The sequence below is a fragment of the Melanostigma gelatinosum genome, assembly GCF_949748355.1.
Source record: "Melanostigma gelatinosum genome assembly, chromosome: 1".
Taxonomy (NCBI): domain Eukaryota; kingdom Metazoa; phylum Chordata; class Actinopteri; order Perciformes; family Zoarcidae; genus Melanostigma; species Melanostigma gelatinosum.
The window spans coordinates 14244340-14269243 of NC_136634.1; the positions used below are offsets into that span (position 1 = coordinate 14244340).

General features: G+C 45.1%; 1 protein-coding gene across 1 annotated transcript in view; it reads right to left on the bottom strand.

The window, feature by feature from the left end:
* wwox (WW domain containing oxidoreductase) overlaps positions 1-24904 on the bottom strand; it is a 118106-nt gene that overhangs the window by 56997 nt on the left and 36205 nt on the right. Inside the window, exons 7-8 of the mRNA XM_079297296.1 lie at positions 23549-23734; positions 18847-19111 (exon numbers count right to left, since the gene is read on the bottom strand). Of these exons, the coding sequence (XP_079153422.1) occupies positions 18847-19111; positions 23549-23734 (451 nt within the window). The remainder of the gene's footprint in view (positions 1-18846; positions 19112-23548; positions 23735-24904) is intronic.

The window sequence follows — 24904 nt, forward strand, 5'->3', positions numbered from 1 at the left end:
TGCGACTAGAAGAGGGGGGCAATCCTCTGCTCTGGGGCGGCGGTTCCTCTCTAATTGCCCCTCTAGGTGCCTGTGTGCTGGAGAGCTGAACTGAGGGTAAACACAGATCTAGAGATGATTAATAGCCAGAGGTCAGGGCGGAGCACAAACAGGCAGTGAGGCTGAGACCTCACTCCAGCCTTCCTCGGCCGTCCAAAACTACACACAAACACACACGCACACACACACACACATATACACACACTGCACGCCAGTAAAGTCAATTTTTCTGACAGCAGATCGCTACATGTGATCACACTCGCACATAAAAATCCCAAAACATCCATCCATCCCCGGGCCATCTGAGCCGAGTGGAGGAGAGGCTGGAGATAAAAGAAGAAGTAGACAGGTCAGTCGGGGGTGAGGGTGAAAAGTTAAAGTTGAAGGGTGAAGGGGAAGGGTGAGGGTCACGGTATCCAAGTCCATAACAAGCCCTGATCAATACATGACCAGGAAGCCTTGAGGTTTCTCCTGCATCCCTATGCAGCTGTAGGTGGTCTTCCACAGATTTTACCCTGGAGCAGAGAAAGACGCACACACTGCTCTCATTACCTGCCCACTTTGTCTTCTCTGTCCCCTGACGAACACACACACACACACTGCTCTCTTCCCTACACTGCATCCCATGCACACATTTATATCTCTTGCACCAATCTGCACACACACACACACACACACGCACACACACAGCCCGAGCTGAATGGAGTCAGGTTGGGCGGCCCTTCATTTTTCATGCAAACGGTAATTTAGTGAGACTGCCTATTGATTGAGCGCCGCTTGTCTCCCAAACAATGCCACTTCAATCAGCGGACCGTGGGGGGGGGGGGGGGGAGAGGGAGGAGATGGAGGGGAGAAGGGGGGGGGGGGCAGAGGGAGGGCTGCCGATAGCTGCAGTGACTGATTTAAGAGATGGATAAAAAGCAGATACGTCCCCCGCCCCTGTACTGATTAATGACAGTGGCCAGAGCAGCCCTGGACTATGCATCATGATTTAACCACCAGCCCCTCATCTAAAGATTAGCGTGCACGCACTCACACACACACACACACACACACACTATAAGAGCACACACGGTGCGTACTGTACCACACAGAGACAAGACACGGAAGGTGTGAAGGGAAGAAAAGGAAGTGAAGCAGAGAGAAAGACAAGTGAAAGGATAATGGGGGTGAAAGGAGATACTCTCTGGCTGTGTTGAGTTGATTTTCCTGAATGGCAGAAATATGCTTTTTCAAAAACCGAACTAACCAACAGTCCAGGCCATGAGGAGACAGATGTGTCCGGTGCATTCAAGGAACGTCTCACACACTCTGGGAGGGAGTTTGTATTTCCATACCAGTCATGAGGCTAATTGTGTGCACCGTCAGCTGGACATGACAGAGAGTTCAGGGAGGTGTATGTGACTGAGGTAAGAGATGTGCGCCTGTCTGCTACACTGGCCTCTCTACACTAGTTAAAACGTAACGATGAAAGCATTAAGAGTGCTGCAGCTGACGGTAATTCTGATCATTGATTCATTTTCTCGATTAAATGGTGTCATCTAAAAAATGCCAGAAAGAGTCCAAGGTTACGTCTTCGAATGTCTTGTTTTGTACGAAGTACTGAGGTTTAATCAAAAACACATTTTTACCTTATGGCAATAAAACAACAATTGTACGACAGCACAGAACAACATAATGAAATGGCGAGGATGGTAGAAACAGCTGTAAATTGGTACGGTGTGCGATTGTTTTTTGGGGGGGTACAGAAGGTGTGCTGTAGAAAGCGTATTTCTCTCGTCCCTGTATCGCCTCATACAGCCACGAGCAAAGCCCAACGACAGTTCTCCTTCACAAAAGCGCCAAAAACATTCAGTACGGTGAAAGTACGACTCCTGAGTAAAATGATCTGGTGACGAGCTTGAACACCTTGAACACACTCGTTCTACAATGAGTCCTTAACACTTTGAGAGTAAGGTGTGAAAAAGGTGGTGAAAGTGTTTATCTCGCACCTCAACATGCATAACAAAGTGCAGCTCCGGTCCAATCAATCCCAGTGCTGCTAGCCCAGGCTGATACAACCTGTACCAACCAGACAAGGTTTGTGCTCAAGTGCTGTGCTAAAGCCTAGAGCGCAGTGTAAAGTTGTGCGAAGGAAAACACAGACTCCGGTCCATTAGTTGTGTTGGAAGCCGAGGAGGAGGATCGGAGCCCCTCCCTGAGGCTGCTAAAATATTCATCAGACTCCCTGAGAGCATGTCTGCTAATAGTTATACATGGAGCAGGAGAAAGAAGTGAGAAGGAGGAGGAGAGCAGAGGGGTGGGAGCGAGGCAGGAGGAGGAGAAATTGGGGAGATGAGCGATGCTCCCTGTGTGCATGTCAGCTAATAGTCAAACATGAAGCGCTAGGAGGGAGGGGAAGGAAAAAAAACACAGAAGAAAGAGAGGGAAGTGAGAAAAGAGGTTGTTTCAATCGTCTGTGGCTGAAATCACAGAGGATGAACCACGTGAAATGAAAAAGTGCAGGAAGAGAGAGAGACAGAAGGAGGAAGAGAGAGAAAGATTGAGAGGGAGTAATCACTCCTTTTCCTCCTCCCCTGCCATCACTCGCTCCTCCGAGCTGCATTCCAGATTGATTAAAAGCCCCTCTTGTAATTGTCAGATCTTGTAGGAACCATCTCTGTGTTTCAGTGTGTGTGTGTGTGTGTGTGTGTGTGTGTGTAAGAAGGAAAGGAGGGGGGGTCATCTGTGTGAGCTGGGTAGAAGCGAAACCCAATTTCAATCACGTCAACCAGTGTAACAGTAGTGACTTCAATAGCCACCAGTCGCTACCACATCAATCAGAACTCCCACTCAAGCAAAGAAATATTGTTGATGTTGTTTTTTTCTTTACAAACAGCAGCCCAGGTAGCCGAGCTCTATCCCCGTATCCTGCCGAAGGAAGAAAAACATACATGTGCATCAACACACACACACACACACGCAGTCATTTCTCCAGTCATTAAAATGAGAAATGGCCGATGGTGTGGGAGCTGTTGAAATACCATTAAGAAATGGAGACAAATGCAGTGAATCCCTGCCTGCTAAGGCAACCTCACTACAGTAAATCAGACAGTGACGAATATTACTGAGACCACGCCGCATACAAGTACCCGCGTACACAAAACACATGTGCACACACTCATCCGCATACAAACTGTGCAAACAATCTGCGAGGCACCTTCTGAAAAAGCTCCTTCGGTGGATTAATGAGTAATTATCCCAATTAAATGTTTCCTGATCATCCGTTGTGATATATGGATGATTATTTTGTTCAGAGATGATTAAATGATAGTATAACAGAGCAGTCTGATATCATTTCAAAGAATTAATGAGCGTATTATGTGGAAATACGGCACAAATTAAAGATTGAATTAACTTTGATCTAATCAATTCGGGACTAATTGTGAGCCGCAGTAATAGAATTTTTTTTTCGCGATTTAATCACAGGTGGAGAGGCAAGCTCTGTTCAGTTGTTGTTAAAGGCACAACACTGAAAGAGGAAGTTCAACATGTGAAACAAATGCAATCAAGAGCATCCTGTGCAAACATAGCAACAACCCCAAGCAGACTGCACTACAATATGTGGTGTTAGATGTCTAATGGACTTTTTTCACTTGAGATGAGCTCGAAAACAACTTCTCTTCTGAACCTTTGAAGACATATCTGCTCTTATGACCAGTTGATTGTGTTACTTAGTCTAATGTAAACCAATAAACGAGGCTAACCTTGTGAGCAGGGTCGATGCTTATTTAAAAGCTCATTGATTAACAGTTGTGATTATTGATCATGCCATGTGGCCCAGACGGGATTGACGGATCTGATAGGTCAGGGTCCAGATTCACACAGACAGGACAGACAGAGGGACAGACAGGGGGACAGACAGAGGGACAGACAGACAGACAGACAGGGGGGCAGAGAGGACAGGGTTGGCAGCCAGAGAATCTGACAGATAGATACACACACACACACACACACAGATACAGCTCCTCTTCATAATTCCGTACTGACTTGAAGAGATTACTCGGAGTATCAACTTATTATCTGCACAGCACTTGAACCACTTCAGTATTTTCTCCCTAACCCCTATCTGCCGCTCCACCGCCTGATTCACTTCTCAATACAGTTCACGGTGCAGAGCCGAGTACCGGTAGTTGCATGTGAAGGAGATAGTAAGCAGTAATATTCAATTATTGTATGCACGGCCTCCCCGTCCCGCCCTAAATTGATTTCTTACAGAACGGGAGGCATCGCTCAGCACTGACACACAGCCATGTTTCCCCCATCTACCACATCCCACGCAAATTACTCCTCCATCTGCTCTCCCTCACCGCATCGCGCATTTACCCCTCTCCTCCCTTCTCTCCTCTCCTCCTCTCCTTTGCTCTCCTCTGTCATCATCTCCTCTCCTCTCGCCGTCAGGCTGCACAGCTATCGGCAGTTGGCATTGGGCCCCGGCTCCCATACAGGACGTTTAATCTGTCTTTAATCTCTTTGCAACGTAATGGGAAATGGTTTTGTGTTTTACTATTTGATTGAAGCTGCGAGCCCGCCCCTCACCACCGTGGGACTGAGTGTTTAGGAGTGGGAGGTGTTTTCAATTTTGCCCTTGCCTCAAATTGTCTTTTATCAAAGAATTCATATCAGTAATATGATTCTACATATTAACCAGGCTGTTTGTAAGTGGCCTAATAGGAACGAGTGGAGAGAGACAGATAGAGCCAGAGAGGAAAATGAAAACTGGCTTCCACTCACAGAATCTAAAAAAAAGAAAAAGGAATTAGACTGAATTAAAAGGCCGCTGAAAATACCCACATTTTTCATTTGCAATATTCCAGAGGAGCCCAAAGAAAGATAAATACGTGGACTGTGGCTCATCTGTAAAACAGAGAGACCTGAAGCGGGCACATCAGAGTTGTGAAAGTGTTCTCCTGTCAGGTTATGCCATCATCATAAAGACCTTTACAACGGTACCTTAATAAAGCCACAGAGAGGGAGTCGGTCTAATCAATACTTCATATCGTGGGGATTATTGTTTGTTCAGACTCAACATAGATTCAAAACATCTAGGCTCGATACTCATGTAAAGCTAGAATTGATTTGTTCATAAAAGCAGTGAAATTGTTGATGTCACATTTATGTTTCGTTTTTTTTTCCAGCATCACATTTTTTATTCAAACCCATATTGTCACTTTAACAAAGAACAGGCCTGCAGTTAACGATGAATGGCATTCACAGTCTCTGATGGTTAAAATGAACACAAATCCAAACACACATAAAGGTATGCAGACACACACACACACACACACACAGCCTCCCCTCTCCTATTCCAATTAAAGGGACCTCTCTGCCCTGGGTGTGTGTGTGATATTGACACTTAGCTCCGTACAATAAACTTTATTGGCAAGCCCTGCTTGATTACAGCACTAAACTAGAATAACAAGGAATATGGGAGGAGGGGACGTGGATTATATACTAAACAGACATTAGCAGGCTCCGTTCTAAATATCTGCTGCATGTTAATAGCGAGCCCTGAGCCCTGGCCCCTGAAAGGCCTCCGTCTCTGAAGAAAGCCTCCGTGTGGACACCAGCAGTGAGATGAAGCTGAAATATACTGTGCACAAATAACAAATGACATGGATGAATTACAGGAAAGGTAGAAAAATAGAAAGAGTGGAGATATATATTGTAGGATGGAGGAAGGGAAAGAGGGGATAGATTTCCCGTCATTAATGATCTATGGAAAATCCTCTGTCTATTTTCAGATATACTGTTAATGGCTGCTCGCTGCCATTAAAATCGTTGCTGTCCTGAACTCAGTTATTCACATATTGGCTGCTGCTTCATCTAATATTCATCTGCTGGAGGTCAATGGCAGTGGTGGCATGCTTCATTTGTAAACACAAATTAGAATAAGAGTTTTAAATGAGAATAGTGTTGAGATTCAACAAATTAATGTATCACACCTCAAACGCCTTCAAGGTCCCCCCCCCCCTCACTTGTGTCGCCATTTTTACAAACAGTTTAACAAAATAATGTGTTTTTCTTTGAGTGTTCACTACAAACAATAAACTATATCCACCCTAACCTATTTCAAAAAGTCTCCATCGATGGAGATGTGAGTTTTAGGACTGCATGAAGTTAAAACACATGAATGGACATGCAGAGAGGAAGAAAGAAAGAGAGTTTGTCGCTCCTCAGCAGCCCTGTTGAAAGAGGCTCTGCAATTACCTCCTCAACAATGGTGTCTCAAACAATACCTGGAGGCAAAGTCTTTGCAAAGCCCTCTACTTCCGAGACATTAAATGACCAGCCAAAGTGCTAAATCAATTAGGCTTAAGCAGCAGGTGAAGCAGAGGGTGTTGTGTTGTTCATTGACCCGATCTTACTCTCCTTGCACTTACACTTGGTAAACTTGTGTCAACGCGTCACAAGGTATCATGAGAAGTTAAATCAAAAGCCTACCTCAATGACCCGAGGCCTCGTGCCGAGGTCACCGGCTATTAGATGTCTGCAAATCAAAAACAGTTTAATAACAGACTGAAAAAAAGGTTTGAAGATGTGTTTTCTTTTAACAAATGTAGAATCTCAATTCCATCGACTGAGGAAAGCCTGTGATGACAGAGCTGTGACTCAAGAGCGTATGAACCGCAGCTTCTCCCCTCACTGATCGACTTGTTCTGCTCAGTCAGTTGAACTACAATGACCCCTACTGGCCCAAGATGGTACTGGGATCAAAGCGCTCCTCAGACAAAGGCCGTGCTCTTCAGTGAGAACTTGTGGCTTCTTCAACACAAACGCCACAATCAGGAGGAGAAACGACAGGAAATGCAATTCTGTTTTTCTTTTGTGTGATATGAACTCTTCTAAACTCCACACCAAAAATAAGTTTTCAAAGTCTTTCTTCATCCTCTTTCAGTCACTTCCAATCACTCCAAATTCTTCTCCTCCCTCCTCTCACATGCTCCCTTTTTTAACTCTCTCCTCTCTCCTCTCTCCTCGCTCCTCTCTCCTCTCTCCTCTCTCCTCTCTCCTCTCTCCTCTCGAGGCCCTGGCACCCTTGGCGGGTCCTCTCCCGCTGGGTGTGTTGGCAGAGCTCCGTCTCTGATTCAAACCACAGCGTGCCCTCTGGCTTACCAGGCTGGCACAAGGACAGGGAGCAGAGTTGAGAGAGGAAGGCAGGGCAGTAGCGTGAAGCTGCGGACTGATAAGACTCGTCCATTACAACGGACGAGGTGAGCAGTGTGAGTTTAAGTTGAGATTTTGGGCCTGAGGTTTCTGTGAGCAAGGCAGAAAAATGGCGCTCCTCTGTCGGGTTTGCACGTGTGTCTGGAGGAGGACATTAGAGCGAGACACACATGCGGCCTCACCTTGAAGAACCACTGACCCCACACACCTTTATTGCAGCTCCAATTAGAGGAGAGGGAGGGAGGAAGGGAGAGACACAGAGAGGGAGAGACGGAAAGAGAGAAAGAAAGAGGGGGAGAGATGTATTTCATAAATGTAGTTCCATAAAGAGCACTGACCCAAATGGCATTCAGTAATTCTTCCCTGTGCCAGAGGAGGTGGAGTAATCAGAAACTTCATCAAGCTCACTACTTCCTTCTCTCCTTCCCTGCGTCTGCAACGCCTCCTTCTGTCCCACCCTCTGCTGGAACCTCTTCGCGTGTGATAACTGCATAACGTATACAGTGCATCCGGAGAACACGCATCAAAGGACATCCATCCATCCATCCTACTTCATCACTTGGTTTTAATTAAACAAGTTTCCTCCGCTCATCTCTTTGATCTGTTCCCGTCCGACTCGCAGCAAAAGAAACTCTCCACTTTGAGAAAGTTGTGCGCGTTTGATTCGGAGGACTTCCAAAGCAGCGGCGGTGCAGCATTGATTGAACGTACACAAAAAGGACACAGAGCTCTTGCCAAAAAATGTACTGAAAACATTAAAAGACAATTCCTTTGTCGAGCGCTGCGCCGTGACTACGAGCCCTTACGGCCCATACGGGTCGACTGATACAAGCAGAACAAACTCCTCTTTGAAACTGTTCAATACATTCAAATCTGTCTTCATGACAATGTCGGCAATACATATCAAATCTGTCACTGCTGCGTTGAGATGGATATGGGAGGGCAGAAATCCGGAAGAAAATAATACAATTAAAGTCTGTCTCAAGCCCCAAGTCCCTATTGATCCACTCGCTCTCTCTTCCTATACACTATGGACTTAACATGGACTTATTCTTTCTTAAGCACAACTGGGACCGCTCCCTCCCCCAGGGGTGCAACACTCACACAATGCTTCAAAAGAACATTTTGTTTATATGTTCAATACCAGAAACATCAATACAATTATCCAATCATTAATTTCCTGTTCAATACAAATGCAATGCAGAGCCACGGAGTAGCCAGCTCATATCCAATGAGGACATCTATCCCCAATCACTCCGCTCCGTGCTTCACATTGTGCACACACACACACACATCAATGGGACAGTCTCTAAATAAGCTATTCCTTACAGACTGACTCAATACTGTAGAGAGCAAATAAGGAGGATGGGAGTGGTGGTGGTGGTGGTGGTGGGGGGGGGGAGTTATCGTTTCTTAAGCACAACTGTCAAGGTGAGAATCTTGACATTGGAGCCAAAGAGACACAATTTCTTCTTCTAGTCTGCGGACTGTATACATTTGGAGATGCTGGTTTTGGTCACACTGGAGTACGGAACCAGTGATGGAGGAAGTCACAGATTAGTCAAGTAAAAGTAACAAAATACTCTCTTACGAGAAAAGGTCCTGCATTCAAAAGCTTACAAACCTATCATCAGCAAAATGCACGAAGAGTATGAAAAGTAAAAGTAGGCATTATGGATTGCAACAGACAATATTACATATCATACTATTTGAATGATTAATATTGATGCATGAATGCATGATTTGATGCATGTAAAGCATTGTAGGTTGTAGCAGGTTGCGGTAAAGCTGCTTTTAAAAAGGGAAGTGCACCAATTTTCTCTTGTCTTTTGAAATACTTCTGTGTATACTTGTGTTTTTCACAGAAGTACTTATATGTATTCATATGTACTTGTTGCCAGTCACGTTTGATTTTGGGTAATGTAGGCACCAGGTTTTGACAAGAAAGACAATTGCGTAGAATAAAAAATATCAATGTCTCTGTTGTCAATCTGCTTCATCTATTATTATACTTTTTTTACACTCTCATGTGTGAGCCTGATAATGTTGAGCAATGCTAAATAGGGGGAGTAGACTTTCAGCCACTTTATATACTGGTGGGTAGTTTAATCTTTAACAATTCATCGTTTACTGATCACACGTATTGTATGTAAAATCCTCACCTGTAAAGTAACTAGTGAGATGTCCGATAAAAGTAGTTAAGTAAAAAGCACAATAAATATAAAGTCAAATACAAGCACTTACAGTCCATTCCCGCGGGGAACAGGTGTATGTGTGTGGAGGAACACGGAGCAATGGGGGATGAGGAAGAAATAAAAAGACACTCAAAACCCTTTCATACCTCCCGGTTTCACTGTGACTTCTCTAAGGAGCTCTCATGCACTCCAATCAACACGCTCATTCCTGGAAAATTTCGAGATCAATGGCAGGTTCAACAGTTCCACGCTGCGTGATGAAATCCATAGCTCTCTGATGCATGTGATTAGGAAATGCGTGGAAATGCTATCAGTATTGATAATCATACAGGTAGTGAACCCCACTGAACCCGCACCCAGCATAACCGCAGACATGATGCACATCAGATAGAGCTGTGAGCTGCGCGCGCGCGTGCGTATGTGTGTGTGTGTGTGTGTGTGTGTGTGTGTGTGTGTGTGTGTTTAACATGTCAGAGCTGGCGAGATGACACGAGAGCCAGGGTTCACAGGTCAAGTAGAGTCAAACCAGGTAGGCGATTGGCTGATCAGGTCTGAGTGTAATGACTACTCAATGGTTGAATGCATTAGCCTAATCTAATGGGCCAGGTGGGAGAGGACAACGGCAGACGCATGGAACACATGATTGAGCACAACATGCAAAAGCAACGCAATCAATAACACATAGAGTGGTCTAACCCCAGGGGGGGTCCCCACTACTGGAACGACCTGCTCCACATGCATTTAGGAGGCGCTCCGTGTGTGTGTGTGTGTCTGTATGTGTAAATATGTATGGTTGGTTGGTTAGGGGAGGACAGAAAAGGAACCAAGCTGTTTTTGTCTGATTGATTGGATTATGAAATGAAAATCAAAGATTTCTTTGTTTCTGGCCAGCGACCTCACACACGTCAGTGAGTAGCTGCTGTGTGTTTCTACCCACCTGAGAGAGAGTGATGCACTAAAACAAAGAGTGAAAGAGAAAGTTGTATAAGTGATGGGGTGATTATAGAAATAAAATGCAAAATCCAGGAAATGAATCGCCAGTCTGTTTATACAATCAGTGGAAGGAGAGCTGATGTTTAGGTTGGTCCCAGGAGAAGAGGACAGGTGATCTGACCTTCCACCATCACTCAGCGACGAGCATTATGTGAACCTGTCTGTGGGTTAAAAGCATTGCAGAGCTCACAGGCACTCGTCTGTGCATTACTGAGGTCATTCACATCTCTCACCCCTATCAGATGAAAGAGTTTAGTACAAAGTAGCAACGCCGACAACAAACAAAACACATATCAGACACTGGGATGTGTTGAACACAGGACAAAGCTAGCAGATTTAGAGAAACACTTTTTTTGGGAAAATTGTTAGAAATGAACTATTAAAAGGTGGCAAAACATTGATCAACTCACAAGGAGATCAACCACCAGAGAGAGAGAGAGCGAGAGCGAGAGAGAGAGAGAGAGAGAGAGAGAGAGAGAGAGAGAGAGAGAGAGAGAGATGACAAGTTAGGGACAAGAGCCAGTCAGAGCAGAGGACAGGCCTGGGTCAATACTTGCTGCATGCTGCTGACACTGCACTGCTCAACACACACACACACACACACACACACACACACACACACACACACACACGTACACAAATGCATATGTGCGCGCCACACGCACACACGTTTCCACATGGACGTGTACACAGAAGATAGAGAGACATCAGACCAATCAGTCAGCCGATGTCAATATTTCAAGAGGAAGACAGAGAAAAGGAGAGAATGCAAGTGTGTGTTGGTAAGAGGAAGACAGACATCGCCCACAGTTAAGTAACGTGTACACACTGAATTAGGTCTTTGTGACACCCGTCCTCCTTTCTTATCTTCTCTCTATCTTGAGGAAAAATTAACTGCAATTTTCAGCCAGACATGAAAAAAATAATTGAAAGTTGTTAGAATGAAAACAATGCAGTCAAGCTTTATTCCATCTTCCTGTTGTTCTATTTCCCATTAAATTGTTAAGATGTTTTTTATCTCGATTGGTTGATCGACAGATAATGAGCAAAAGTGGCAAAATGAACTGGTTCCAGAACCTTCATGTGAATATCTGGTGGTTTACTCATTTGCGTCCGACACTAAACTGAGAATCTGTGAGTATTGGACTATTGGTTTGACATGTAAAGCAACAGAAGAGAACTAAAGAGTCACTTTGGTCTACGGGACCTTGTAATAGACAGTCTTATATTTGACATATTTTCATTTTTATTTTAATGACAATGAGTCAAGTTGATAATTGGAAGACTTATGAAAATAATAATTAGTTGCAGTCCTAATGTCATTACCTCACTATGTGTGCGGTACTGTATGTGCACAAACATGGAATATCTGGTGACTAGTGTTTTTAATATCTGTGACGCTGCAGCCCTGCAATTCAATTCATCTTTATTTATGTTATCTGGATGTGTTTTGTGTCTATGAGCGCGTGTGTGCGCGCTTGTGTGTGTGTGTGTGTGTGTGTGTGTGTGTGTGTGTGTGTGTGTGTGTGTGTGTGTGTGTGTGAGATAGGGGCCTCTCCATCTTTGAAATGAATTAGCGCGTGGTGCCTTATTGAGTGAGGTGCAGTGTTTAAGTGAAACTGATGAGCGATGTGTGAGCAGCGAGGACTGGGCTATAAGTATGTGGCTGGGGTCGCAGGTTAATCCCTATTGATTTACTCCACAGTCTGCATACAGCCACACAGGAAGACAAGGAGGGAGAGGCCTGCGTTAGCGCCTATCACAGAGCACAAACGCAGGATAGAAATCACGGCTCACACACTCTCGCTTACCCGTTGCTAAGTAGGGTAAGGACAAGAAAACGAAGTATCATCTCATCTAAATAGGCAGTTAAACACCTTCTACTGAGAAAGATTGCAGACCACGGCCTCCTGAAGATCAATGAGCGATATGATCAGCGGCCTCGTTTACACGATCAGGAACACTTGTCCTCATTTCAAAGTAATTATAAAGAGGTCCGTGTGTTCTTTTGTTTTTTGATGTAGAATGTGTTGAACATGAACATGGGGCCATATCTGTCATTGTCAGATTTAAATGCTACCTTCAGACTGTGAAATCGCAGCGACACCCAAAACGCAGCAGACACCACAGTGTATTGGATGAGAAATCCAAACAATATCCGGACCCAGCTGTATTTATAAACAAGCTCCTCACAGTCCCACCCCAGAGGAGGAAAGGTGAAATATGACATTAATATGAACAACTATTAATAATAAGCCCCCACCCTTTACCCCATCACTCCTTCTCTCTCCATCTCTATCTCCCTTCTTCTCTCTCTCCCTGCCTCTAATCCTATCATGCGGGCAATAAGTGTATGCACCATGAGCACATTTCATTTTTGCGGTTGGTTTTCAGCGAGCCCAGAGGTGAGCCTTAATAAGGATCAATGGCACTTTATCTGGGACAGCACCCACTTCACAGCATGCAAATTACACAGCAACCCTTAAAAAAAGAAATGGATTTAATTAAAAAATGTAGAACCACGGGCTCTGGAAATTCAATTAAAGGATTTATGCAAAGGTTGGCTAGCTTTTTGTGTTGCAGTTCCTGCTTATATAATGAGCTTTTCATATTAAAAATCAATAGGTAATCTGGGCTAGGGGATCGGCTGCTTATGTACATTTTTTAAATCAATTTGAAAAATAGTCCATCAGCTCCATGTCACAACAAAGAGGGGAGGGAGTGGTGTGTGCGTGTGTGTGTGTGTGTGTGTGTGTGTGTCGAGGTGGGGGGTCACAGGAGAAAAAGCTCTAAAGGTAAGAGAGATGGAGGGCGAAGGAAGCAACGTGGAAGAGTAGAGGGTAAGTGAGTAAGGATGTCTCTCTGGCCAGGTCAGTTTCTGGCTCTTTGGCCTCTTCTGATCCCTTATGTTAGAGAGAGAGAGTCCCTTGGCATTGAGGATCTTGCTGGCTCTGACCTGTGGCTCTGGGGTAATTTAGCCCAGCCTCAGCCCAGCCTCAGCCCAGACTCAGACAGCCCGGGCTGGGGAGATGTCCTAATGGCCTCCCTGAGGTGTCTGGAGCTGGAGGAGCTGGGAGGATGCGGTTGAGGCTTTAAGTAATGTTTCTTCACAAACAAAACAGTCAAATTCCAACACAGAAAGACATCTCATAAAGAGGTGAAACTAATGTGCAATGTGCAAAAAAAGTATTTAAAAAAACAGTTTCAACATGAAGCAGCTACGCAGAATTACATTTTTTAGAAGTTTGAAGTTTTGAAATAATGACTTTCTTCAACTTCTTGGGCTTTCAGCGCGGATATTGTTCCTACCTCCTTCACACTCATGTTGTATAACTACGCAGGCAGGAGGGGTGAATGACTGACTGCATACAGTAGCAGACTGCCAGCATTTGATTGGTTCTTTATTGATCCAGACACGCTCTCCATCACATCAACTCATCCACAATAAACCATTTACACAGTTTCCCTGTGCAATGGACCACATAACCAGGCCTCAGGCCATCTCTGTTCACCCACTGTGTGTGCGTGTGTCTGAGCATGTGTGTGTGTGTGTGTCTGAGCATGTGGGTGTGTGTGTGTGTGTTTGTTTTCTTTCATGAAATGGTATCTCCGTGGACAATAATCCCAGTAACAGGATTGGGCAGGAACACACATGTGAATACAGCCGAATGGGATTGTATGCTTTTATCCATCCCCACACCAACACGTCTTTCTCTCTTCCACCATGTCTCTCTCTCTCCCCCTCTATGCCTCTCTCCCTCCCATACAGTGCAGCAGCACAGCAGGGAATGTCTGGCTTGGAATATCACGTTCATTATATCGAGTTCCTCAAATATCTTCAAAAACATGGCCTCTAAAAGGAAATCGGTGCATCATCAGAGAGGTCCACTCAGAGTATGTGAAGCGCATACCAATTGGCATAATTTGTAATATTCTCTCTACACCACTGAGGAGAAGCCTACACAGCGTCTCCAGTCAGGCTGGAGCTGACCCCCCTCCTGTGTAGCTCCTAATCATCCAAGAGGACTCTATTACAAGGACCTGGCAGCTCATCTAACCCCACAGAGGGGAAAGGGGGGGGGGGGGGGCTGGCGGGGAGATTGGGACCTCTGCTCCTCTTTCTTTCCACATGGTTGAGCACCACACACACACACACATACAACAGCGGAGCACACATACACACTCGGGTTGCCCGGGTGTGCAGCAGAGCCAAAGCGTCTGTGTGCTACACTAGATCACTAGACTAAGAGCACCTGACCTGATGTCTGTCTGCAAGAGAGAAGCTGATAAAGAACACTGAGGTAAAAGTGTCTGCTGTGCTGGCGTACACCACAACCTCGCTGTGCGTCTGTTATATGCTAATGCCGACGTCTTCGTTGCACGACCTGTCTCTGGGGTTAACCCCCGAGGTGCAGGAGGGAGCTCCTGGACACAGTAGGCAAGGCTCAGCCGAGGACGCACCGGCGGTCCCACTACTCCTGACTGAACAACCGCTGCTCTAATACAGTCCTGACTGCTGGTGCCTGGTCAAAAGTTCAGCCTGTGCATATGTAAAAAGGTGGCCTGGTGCCCGAGGCAGGATCCTGGGTGAAATAATCATGCTAAAAACGTTAAGAAGCATGGGACTAGGCGAGAGCGCTGATGAAACCGGCCCCTCGGGGAACTAAGATGTCTGATTGGACCAGCGCAGCCTCTTAGGCCTGTGCCCACAAAATCTCCCTCCCCTCTTTTCTATCCATTATAGTGGATGATGAGATACTGGAGCCCCCTGCCCACACTGATCTCCATTCAGCTCAAGCACTGTCTTGTGTCTATAGTTAAGGTATAGATTAGATGAGTATAGGCGGAGCACAGCTGCTCAGAGCCGGAGGGTACGCTGATCTTGAGGGAGCAATCAGTCAGTCAACAAAATGTCACAGGGTCAGCGTTACAGCGCGACAAGACGGTGACAACTTCACAAAGGTTACAGCCCAACTAATAACTGCAACAGTCACTGAAATTCATTCTGTGCCGTTCGGATCAAAACCACAAGCCGAACACACATTTAAAGCGTACTGTCTAATAACTTTTACAGCATACATTCACAGTCAAAGGCCCAAAATCCTATCCTGAAATCCTATCCTAGATCAAATAAATCAAGCTAAATCTATGTCAATCAAGGGTTGAGCATTAAACAGAACTGTGATAACGGCACACACACACACACACACACACACACACACACATACACATACACTGTAAATCTGGGCACATACACATGCAGCACACACCACTGCAGGCCAGATCATTCAATGCTGATAATCACACCAAAGGACACAGGCGAAACTCCCACTCTAAACACGCTGAATTAAAGAAACAGGAGTTACAGGCCTGGTCGCTCAATCTCTGATAAGTAGATCAAGGCACGGGGAGGGGAACATGATGTTAGCGAGAGATAGTTTGGCTGATTAAAATGTCATGGCTCTTTATAGATGCCTTTCTCAACTCAGCAAAATAGAATCAGCTCTGTACATCAACAGCAGAGTGGGCTGTGCTCGCTGCTAATAGAGAAGTTGTGTTCCCTTAAGTAGAACCCACAACACAAAGGATGCAAAGTTGAGGAAGTCAAAATACATTTTTGGTTAAAAAAAAAACCGCGCGCAAAACGCAGAAGCAGAAAGATAAAAGTTAAGGGTAGAAGTGAAGAGCTGATACAATTAGAGAGCATGAAGCACAATTAATGTGGGAGGAAGGCACGGACAATGATTGGATGACCAAATGTGGAGCTTATGGCCTGACATGACATCTCCTCTCCTTCACTGCAACAATCAAATTAAAGATTTAGGACCACATGTGGCTCCAGGTGTTTCAGTGGTCTCCATATTGTGAATTTGTGTGTGTGTGCTTGTCCATGTGTGTGTGTGTGTGTGTGTGTTTCTTCTCGTGTAGGGCAACTGTATATCACTCCACCTGTGCTCCTATAAATCAAACCTGTGTTTTAAATGAGAGGCTGGTTATTTGCGCAAGAACACACACGGGGGGCTTTGTGATTGTTTTTTGGAGTCGACATTCTGCTTATGTTTGCATCCCAGAACAATCTCCATGGATCCCGCAAGCGTACGCAAGCAATTAAAGCGATACCATCTTCATATCCCTGCAACCAATAACTGAAATAATATCACTGTTTTATTAAGCCCTTAATGTGGGGGCAGAAGGAGTGAGGAGTGGGGTTTTAAAGACGATACACTTTCAGGGGCCTTATCAAGCCCAGATTTAAATAAGAGCAAATGCTCAGCTTAAGGGTGTGCCTCTGTATCTGTGTGTGTGTGTGTGTGTGTCTGTGTGTGTGGCCTTTATCAGACATGAGTTTTAGCTAATCGCTGTGTCAGCACACCAGAATTTAATTACTAGCTCTACCTTTGTCCTTTAATATTTACTAACATCCACACTACGTTTAATTAGCCACGTGTAGAAAAGCCACAGCCCCGTTCTGGAGGAGAAACCGCTCCGCTAATTGCGTCTGTGCGCTCGCATCCAAAAAACGTTACACACCCTTCTTCTCTTCGACACACAAAAACACACACAAAAGTGTCATCCGCTTTAGGGTACACTTTCAGATCTGATTGAAAAGACGGTTTAACAAATGTTGGTCTGCGTCTAAAGATGACAGTCCAGGTTTGACGATCGAAACAAGACAGCGAGCGATGAGAAAGAGCTAAGACAAATGTAACAGAAGGTAAAGCGGGAGGGGGGGGGGAGTGTTTTGTGACAGAAATAGTCAATTGAGGAAATGTTCAGCTTGGCATTTTGCGAAAAAGGTGCTGAGGAGCAGTTCCTCTCATCTCTCATCCTGTGTCAGAAATAGGGGAGACAAATGACGGCCCGAGGCCTTGTGTCTGTCAAACATGATGGATCAGAATAACGCTTCACTAAAACTCCAACACGCTGCCTTCCAACGCATCACACCTTCCCTTCAGTGCAAACACTAAATTGATAAAGTAGGAAGAGTAGCTAATGGAAGGATGTAACAGTCAAACTAAAGCATATATTAGGAGGCCGTGGAGCTTAAAGGGTAGAGAGCTGCTATCAATTGAAAAGTCTTACAGAGCAGAGGACACACTATAGACCAAGATCAATCATAGTGTTGGAATTTTATCGTTCATATTCAAGGTGTGCGAGGACGTTAACCTCAGGCACCTAACATCACCTGATAAGTGCATACATGGACTGAGAACACTTTCACGTCGTCATTTAGTGGACACCCACAGCAGATCCAACCTCACACGATCACAAAAGCACTGCAGAGGAACTTTAGCAGTGCGTTTTTATACCTTATGATCCAATCGGATGCCATTGACAGCCATAGGCGAAATGTAATGATAAAAAATGTTTTAACCTCCTGTCATATTTTCTGTGACACATATTGCTGTTTAGAAAGTTCATTCAACCCAACCACACATCCATGATGCGGCTGTACCTCCTGCACCATCTTGGGACCCCTTTGCACCCCTTAACTGGGACCAGTTTGCCAAAGGGAGACCCGACCAGGAGCCGTTAGCTGGGTTGTGCTAACTCCCGCCACCATCACGCTAGAGAGTCAATTCTCCGAGGGGGGGGGGGGGATCTGGTTTTATTGTTCGAAACTAAACTTAAACAGACAAGATATAACACAGGTCCCTCTGGCACAGCACCTGGCCTCCTCTCTTTGAATCTCTCACAAGCAGCCCGCGAGGACGTTACGTCTTTACTGTAATATTTGAGTCCGCCTGCTAATGTGACTCAGAACTCAAGATAATGCACCTGAAAATATCTGCTAATATGTTCTCCTGATGGGGATGAAGTAAATGCCAAAACATAGTTGACGGAGAGCTTATTATCTTAGTGCTCTAGAGTACATGACTGCATAGGAGGAGAGACTTGAGCTTGTGCAGTGCATTTACTGTAACCTGATAGTGGCGGTACACAGGATCTGGAATATCGCCTACCCTTGTGAGAGGATCGGGGAACTGCCTCTCAGAGTTAAATAAACAGTGACAGGAGGAAGAGGAAAACAAACCGCAGACTATCTCTCTATCTGTGAAACCCAGACTCTCTCCGTGAGCCCTCAGCACTCAGCAGATCAACCCCTCTCCATCCTCTTCCAGGAACGTGCCAAGACAAATATATAGGCTGAGTAAAGGACACATCGGAGCCGGGACACGACGACAGTAATGCAGTGTGTCGAATTCGCCGGCTTGCTTTCCATGTAGAACATTATAACGAGCGGCAGAGCAACGCAAAGTTACCAAATATCAACCAATGCATTCTGGTGGTTATCAACATCTGTCGGTATGGGGGAAAAAAAAGTATTTTCGGCGGCCCTCAGTCAGGTCGTGTCACCGTTTTATGCAGTCACAAGGTTATATAACACTTCAAAGTGTTTTTTTTCCCTTACCATGGACTTGGTGAACGGTCTGGCCAGAGAGAAGAGGAAGGTCATCAGCCACCAGCTCCGGTGAATAGAGGTGTACATCATGGTTCCAGGATGCACCGCGTTGGACGTGACGCCGTGAGGTGAGAGGCGGCGGTGGAGCTCGTTGCTGAAGAGGACGTTACAGAGTTTGGCTCGATTGTAAGCCACCATCGACCAGTACTCCTTCTTTTGGGGTGACAGCAGGGCCAAGTCCACTTTGGCACATGAGTCTAACAGGTCTGTGAACCTGAAACATAGTCCAGATCAAGAGTAGTTAGAGAGTGTGTGTGTGTGTGTGTGTGTGCGTGTGTGTGTGTGTGTGTGCGAGCGCGTGTGTGTGTGTGTGTGTGTGTGTGTGTGTGTGTGTGTGTGTGTGTGTGTGTGTGTGTGTGTGTGTGTGTGTGTGTGTGTGTGTGTGTGGGCTTTCTACTTGACAGATGTGTGGTGCAGGCTGCATACAAATCAAAGACGTGACATGATGTTCTTTAATTGCCTGCGACAGAGCTGTTAAACTCCAGATGTTTGACAAGGCCCCTTAAACATTACACCACTCGTTGTGTTATTATGCAGTCACGCAATAACATCACAATACACGGGCGCAAAAACTGCACTCCCTGTGTGTGGTGTGTGTTTGTGTATGTGTGGGAGAAAGAGACATGGGCTCCAAACCGGTGGAACACATCCTACATATTAATCCAGTCATTAGAAAACAACCAATCAAAATGTCACCTGGTTTCCTTGTTGTGATTTTACAAGCTTGCTGCCTCTTGTTTACTGTCGCCTTCCGCAACATCCTTGCTTGGCTAAATTACAACATCTGCAGGCTTTTCATTTCATGTGCTGCAACTTCATAACTACTTTAGCAAGTAGAGGTTGATAAATCAATTGCTTGAGCACCAAATGCCTTTTTTTTCACGCCAAAATGTGTTCACATGTTACACTGAAGTTGTGCCTGGTTACACCTGGTGAAACTGTAATCAATGAATTACCAGATGCTTCACACAAAACAAAACAAAAAAATAGATAGGTTTTGATTCGCTAAAATATCTCATATGGAGCCAGAGCTGCACATTAGATCTCTCAGAGGTAATTTCATGAAGGATATCATCACCCCTTGTTGGACCAGATCAGATGCCGCACTCGGGAAAAGTAAACCTGTACTGGGCCAATTCCACAGTAAGCCCCTGTGGTGGAAACTGATAAAGTGTCCAGCCATTCCCTGTGTGTCCATCTCTCCCACCCCTGTCCCTGATAGGTCAATGCTTTACCAGCAGACAAGGGGCTTAGGGAATACAATATGCTGCCAGGTCAGGGGTCACACGCCGCTTGTGAGGGGAAGCTAAGTGAATAAGCGGGAAATCAGCGGAAACTGAAAATAACAAACAAAAAAAGGGAGAAACTTCAATAGATGTAATATAGGTCTGGAATGAGGTGGACAGAATGGAAGATGTAATATGAGATATTGTCTATTTCCGCTCCTTCTTCCCCTCCCTGTAGTCCGTGTGTAACTGACTCACTCTAGTCCATGCCTAAGCCCTCTTTGAAGGGGTTAAAGCCACTGCTGCTTGTGGAGGAGAGGAGGAAAGGTGAGTGTGTGTGTGTGTGTTGGGGAGGCAGAGAAGGAGAGAGAGAGAGAGAGAGAGAGCTGCAGGGCAAAGAGTGGAGAGAATACCTGACCATTCTTGGCCTTTCATTGTGTTTAAATCGTACACACCGTTTCAATAGCAGGCCTGACAGCTTTCACACCACCGAAACTCGTGTGACCTCACTGTTCTCACTGTGTAGGCAAGTCGTGCATCAATCAAATGCTGTCAATACTCCCTCCATGACATGCTTTCTCTCAATAAGCTTTTCCTACTCTCTCTCTTCCTCTTCCTCTTCCTACAGCCTGTAACAGCCTGTGACCCCAAGTGAATCCGAGTGTCAAGTCGTCCCCTCCGCTGCTCCTGTCCTCTCATGCATGGCAGTCTGTGTAACATAACTCATACGAGGGCCCCTGTAATAGTGCCGCTGTTTGATCTGCTAGAATAACTCTGCGTATGTTCTCCTTGTCTCAGGTCACTCTGCCGAGCTCCAATCAATCACTCTGCTTGGCCGTCTGACTGACTGGAGACTGGATCAATGTCGCACGCACGCACGCACACACGCACACACACACACACACACACACACACACTGACTGACTCTGAAGCACATGGCTCAGGGCTTGGGCTCACAGGTCACTGCAAGACATCATGCCTGACGACTGTATGACAGGAAAAACAGAAGCCTATGGAGTGGAGTTGGCAAAAAGATAAGACTTGAAAAACAAAAGACGGGAGAAAGGGGCTGAGTCAGGGGGTGAGACAGAGCGGAGCAGATACTTGATCAAAGTTAATTTTAGCTGATAAGTCCATCCATCATGTTGATGATACGTTTAATTCATAGTGACGGCATGTGGAGGGAAATTAGTTTTCAGTGAGTGAGGCTGTCATGTTTGACAATGTGCATTAAGTCTGAGCTATCAGTTTGTCGCCAAAACTCCCCAATGTAGCAGCTATAACTGCATGACTGGAGCTGAAGAGTTGTTGAATTAAATATGGTTTAACACTGTATGTTGGGAATACAGAGAGGGGGGGGGGCTTTGTGGTGCTCACGTTTAACTACATTTCCAACCCTAACCCTGCCAGGGGGGTTCATTTCCATGATGGAAACCTGTTATCACATCAGCTTTGTACTGTCAAGTACAAATATGGAAGTACATTTTCATGAAAAATTAAGATAGCAGAAGAGAGCGGTACTGTAATCAGTAAAGCAGTGTTTACTATGTTGATCAGCAATAATCCCAAATTACAGATTTGACTGGAAAGCGGGAGTGTCATTGTGCTTAGACCAGTTCATGTCTGTCTGTGGTTTCCAGTGAGAGCATATCTTAAAGAGAAATCAAAGACACCATTGCAAGTGGTGAGGGTTTAATACGTTATACTCAGCAGTGGGCCGGTGTTCGGTGTTCGTTTACTGGTCGGTGTTCATTCTTCATTGTGTTAATTACATTGATTCTGACTTGTCCGTTAATGACGAAGCATCCCCGGTCATCGCGGGGTTATTTCGGACATTTGATTCTCTGTTTGAATCAGGAGGGAACAGCTCATTGCTGTTGTTTCCCAAGCTCCCTGAACACACGCCGGGCCTCAGCTGTTTTTTGTTATTGTTCCGGGTTCAAAAGGTCACACATCCCGTTGTCTGTTACGTGAGCGCAGTCCACCGAAAACATTATATTTATCCCACAATTTAAGCTTCTGCATTTTCCAAATGCACGAGTATTATTCAAACGTACTGTGCGGTTCGTAAGCCTCGTCCCAAACGGTTTAATACGAATACGTGTATTATTACACCAATAGAAACAAATAACCGTAGCTCAGTAGGACAGCACAGGAGGCCCAGGTATAAAATGCACGGCCCGCCACTGCTTATACTTAATAGCCTGGCCTATATATCGTTTCCTTTACAAATGTTTATCAATCAGTTACGATCATCCGTAAAAAACCCTAAAATCTTAGGAAAGACACCTACGATTATCTATTCTGAGACGGGTTAAAAACAAGATTGACTCAAAATGTAATTTTAAGGAAGCCACATACAATGTGATACAAGGATTAGGAAATTACAGCTTGGAATTTGTCTGGCATTCTTGTATTTTCATCCATGTTGCATAAGACCAGTTCTGCATGAGTTAGAGTTAAAGCGCTTTGGAGCAGTTTTTTTATTTAAAGTGTGTCTGTCCCCTAAATTCATTCTGCACCGTCCGCTGCAGGATTATGCGCGCCGCTGCTAAAATTTCACACGGCCATTAACATCCGCTGTGTTTCTCAGTCTGGGGCTCAGCCTCTTCACACACAATGGTGCAACTGCTGGCATTTACTCCTGGTGTTCTTCGCCACTGTTTCGAAGAAGGAAATGATGGGAGTAACAGGCGAACCAGCTATAAAAATGACAAATTTCCTTTTGAAATGAAAGAAATGCTGTGCGAGGATCTAATTTATGCCAATGTGGTTCGTGTGGATTTTAAAAAACAACTGATAAATGGTTGGAAAGTTGACTCATAAATATCAAAAGAAACTTTAAAGAGTTAAATTTAAGGACGCAATCTGGTGTGGTGGTAGGTGGAAGAATGAGTGCCACTGGTGTGTTCTCGTACGTGCACACATGGACGCACATGTGTGCACGTGGATGACACTTTACACAGTCCTACCAATGGTTTTCACACTATTCCACTCATCTACAACATGGCAGCAACACACCAAGATATGCAGCAATGCACCAGCAAAAGGAGCGGAGACTGCGCGTAAGCAAACACGGGTGTAAAGAATGCAACATGCTCACGTGAATCACGGGGAAAGAATGTTTGACGAGGAAGGAAATGTATTCAACGTGTTTGTAATGTCTCACGGATACACTGGACATGAACATTCATTTTATTCGTTTCCAAGAAAACCCCACAAGGCACCTCAAAGTTTACTCATTGTACTAATGCAAGAAATTGGAATATAATTGTGTTTGAAAATGATAAGAATTATATTGCAAAAAATGCACATGTAATGCTTATTATATATTAAAATAGACAAAGACTCATTTTGAGAACATGTTGATGCACTAATACATCGTCAACCTTTTTTTTTTTACATGACGAGTTTACGGTCTTTACCTGTGGGACTCAGAAGATACCACCACCACACGGGCGGGGGCCGAGCAGCGCAGCACGTCCTCTAAGCACTGGACAAGCAGGAAGTGACCTAGATGGCAGCTCTGGAAGGTGGACTCCAGGCCGTCCTCCGTCAAGCTCCAGGGCTGAGTGCACACTGCTGCATTACACACCAGAATGTGAAGGGGCCTATGGGGGGGGGGGGAGGAAGGCAGAAAATGAAATTGATTGTAAGTGAAATCAAAGAAGACACAGCAGCATAAAAGCAGGATTTGTATACCATCTTAGGTTGAAGAAGAGGTAAGGAGAGACGGGGAGAAGAAATTAAAAAAGAAGACGGAACAGTGAGTAGCGAAGGCCGAGAAAGGAAACAGGGTGTCTTATTCCACAGTGTGTGAGACTTTAGAGGTCTACAGAGACAGAGCTTCAGTAACGCTGATATGATAGAGGTTTCCAGTGCTACTCCCCACGGCTCGACAGGTACTGTAGATGCTGAATACAGCTGGCTGGACTCCAAGAGCAACAACACATTGAAAAGCAATCTTAAACCGTTTCAACACACAAGGGTGGTGGAAGTAATGGGTGTTGATACAGGCTCTGTGCAACTACTCGGAGTCACCAAACACACCAACACGTCGACTCAGAGAGGCTGAGCCGAAGAGAGCCGATCAAAAGCAAATACACACACAAGTCATGATGTTAAAAACAACTGACTTAATTCGGGGGCCGATAAAAATAAACAATGCACACACACAGACACGCAGCGCATTCCCATTCTTGCAGACCTCGTGTGGGCGAGTGAGTAACACTCCCTGCTCGCGTGCCAGTAAATGGAGATTGCCGGATTGGTCAGGGCAGCGAGAGATCCTTGTCGGTGACAGCGTCGCTCCAGCGAGCTCGAAACCACAGTAACACAGCCGAACAATCCAAACACACCCCACCAATTTTTAATTTCTTCCATTAGAATTAATTATGAGGCCGAAGGCAATTTGTGTACCCTGTGTTTAAGACTGCCTACTGGATTAATTAAAAACTGGATGCTGGAAAATTAATGTGTGAATTGTTATGCCTTGCTATAATGAGCCATCCCATGCTATTACATAGGAGTGTACTGTACGATCACCTTCAGGCCTCCGAACACACACACAAAGGTTCATTAAAGAGCACAAACCTAGTCACAAGTCAACTTGGAGAATGCCGACCACAGCACATTATCAACAGAGCACACGTGAGCAGAGAGATATTGAAATTTTTCACTCACAACACAAAAAAAAAAAAAAAAAGGTGAGGACGTCTAACTTAATGGCTCGGTAGGAAAAAAGAAAATGTAAATAAGTGACGTTTGTGACCTTCACTTAA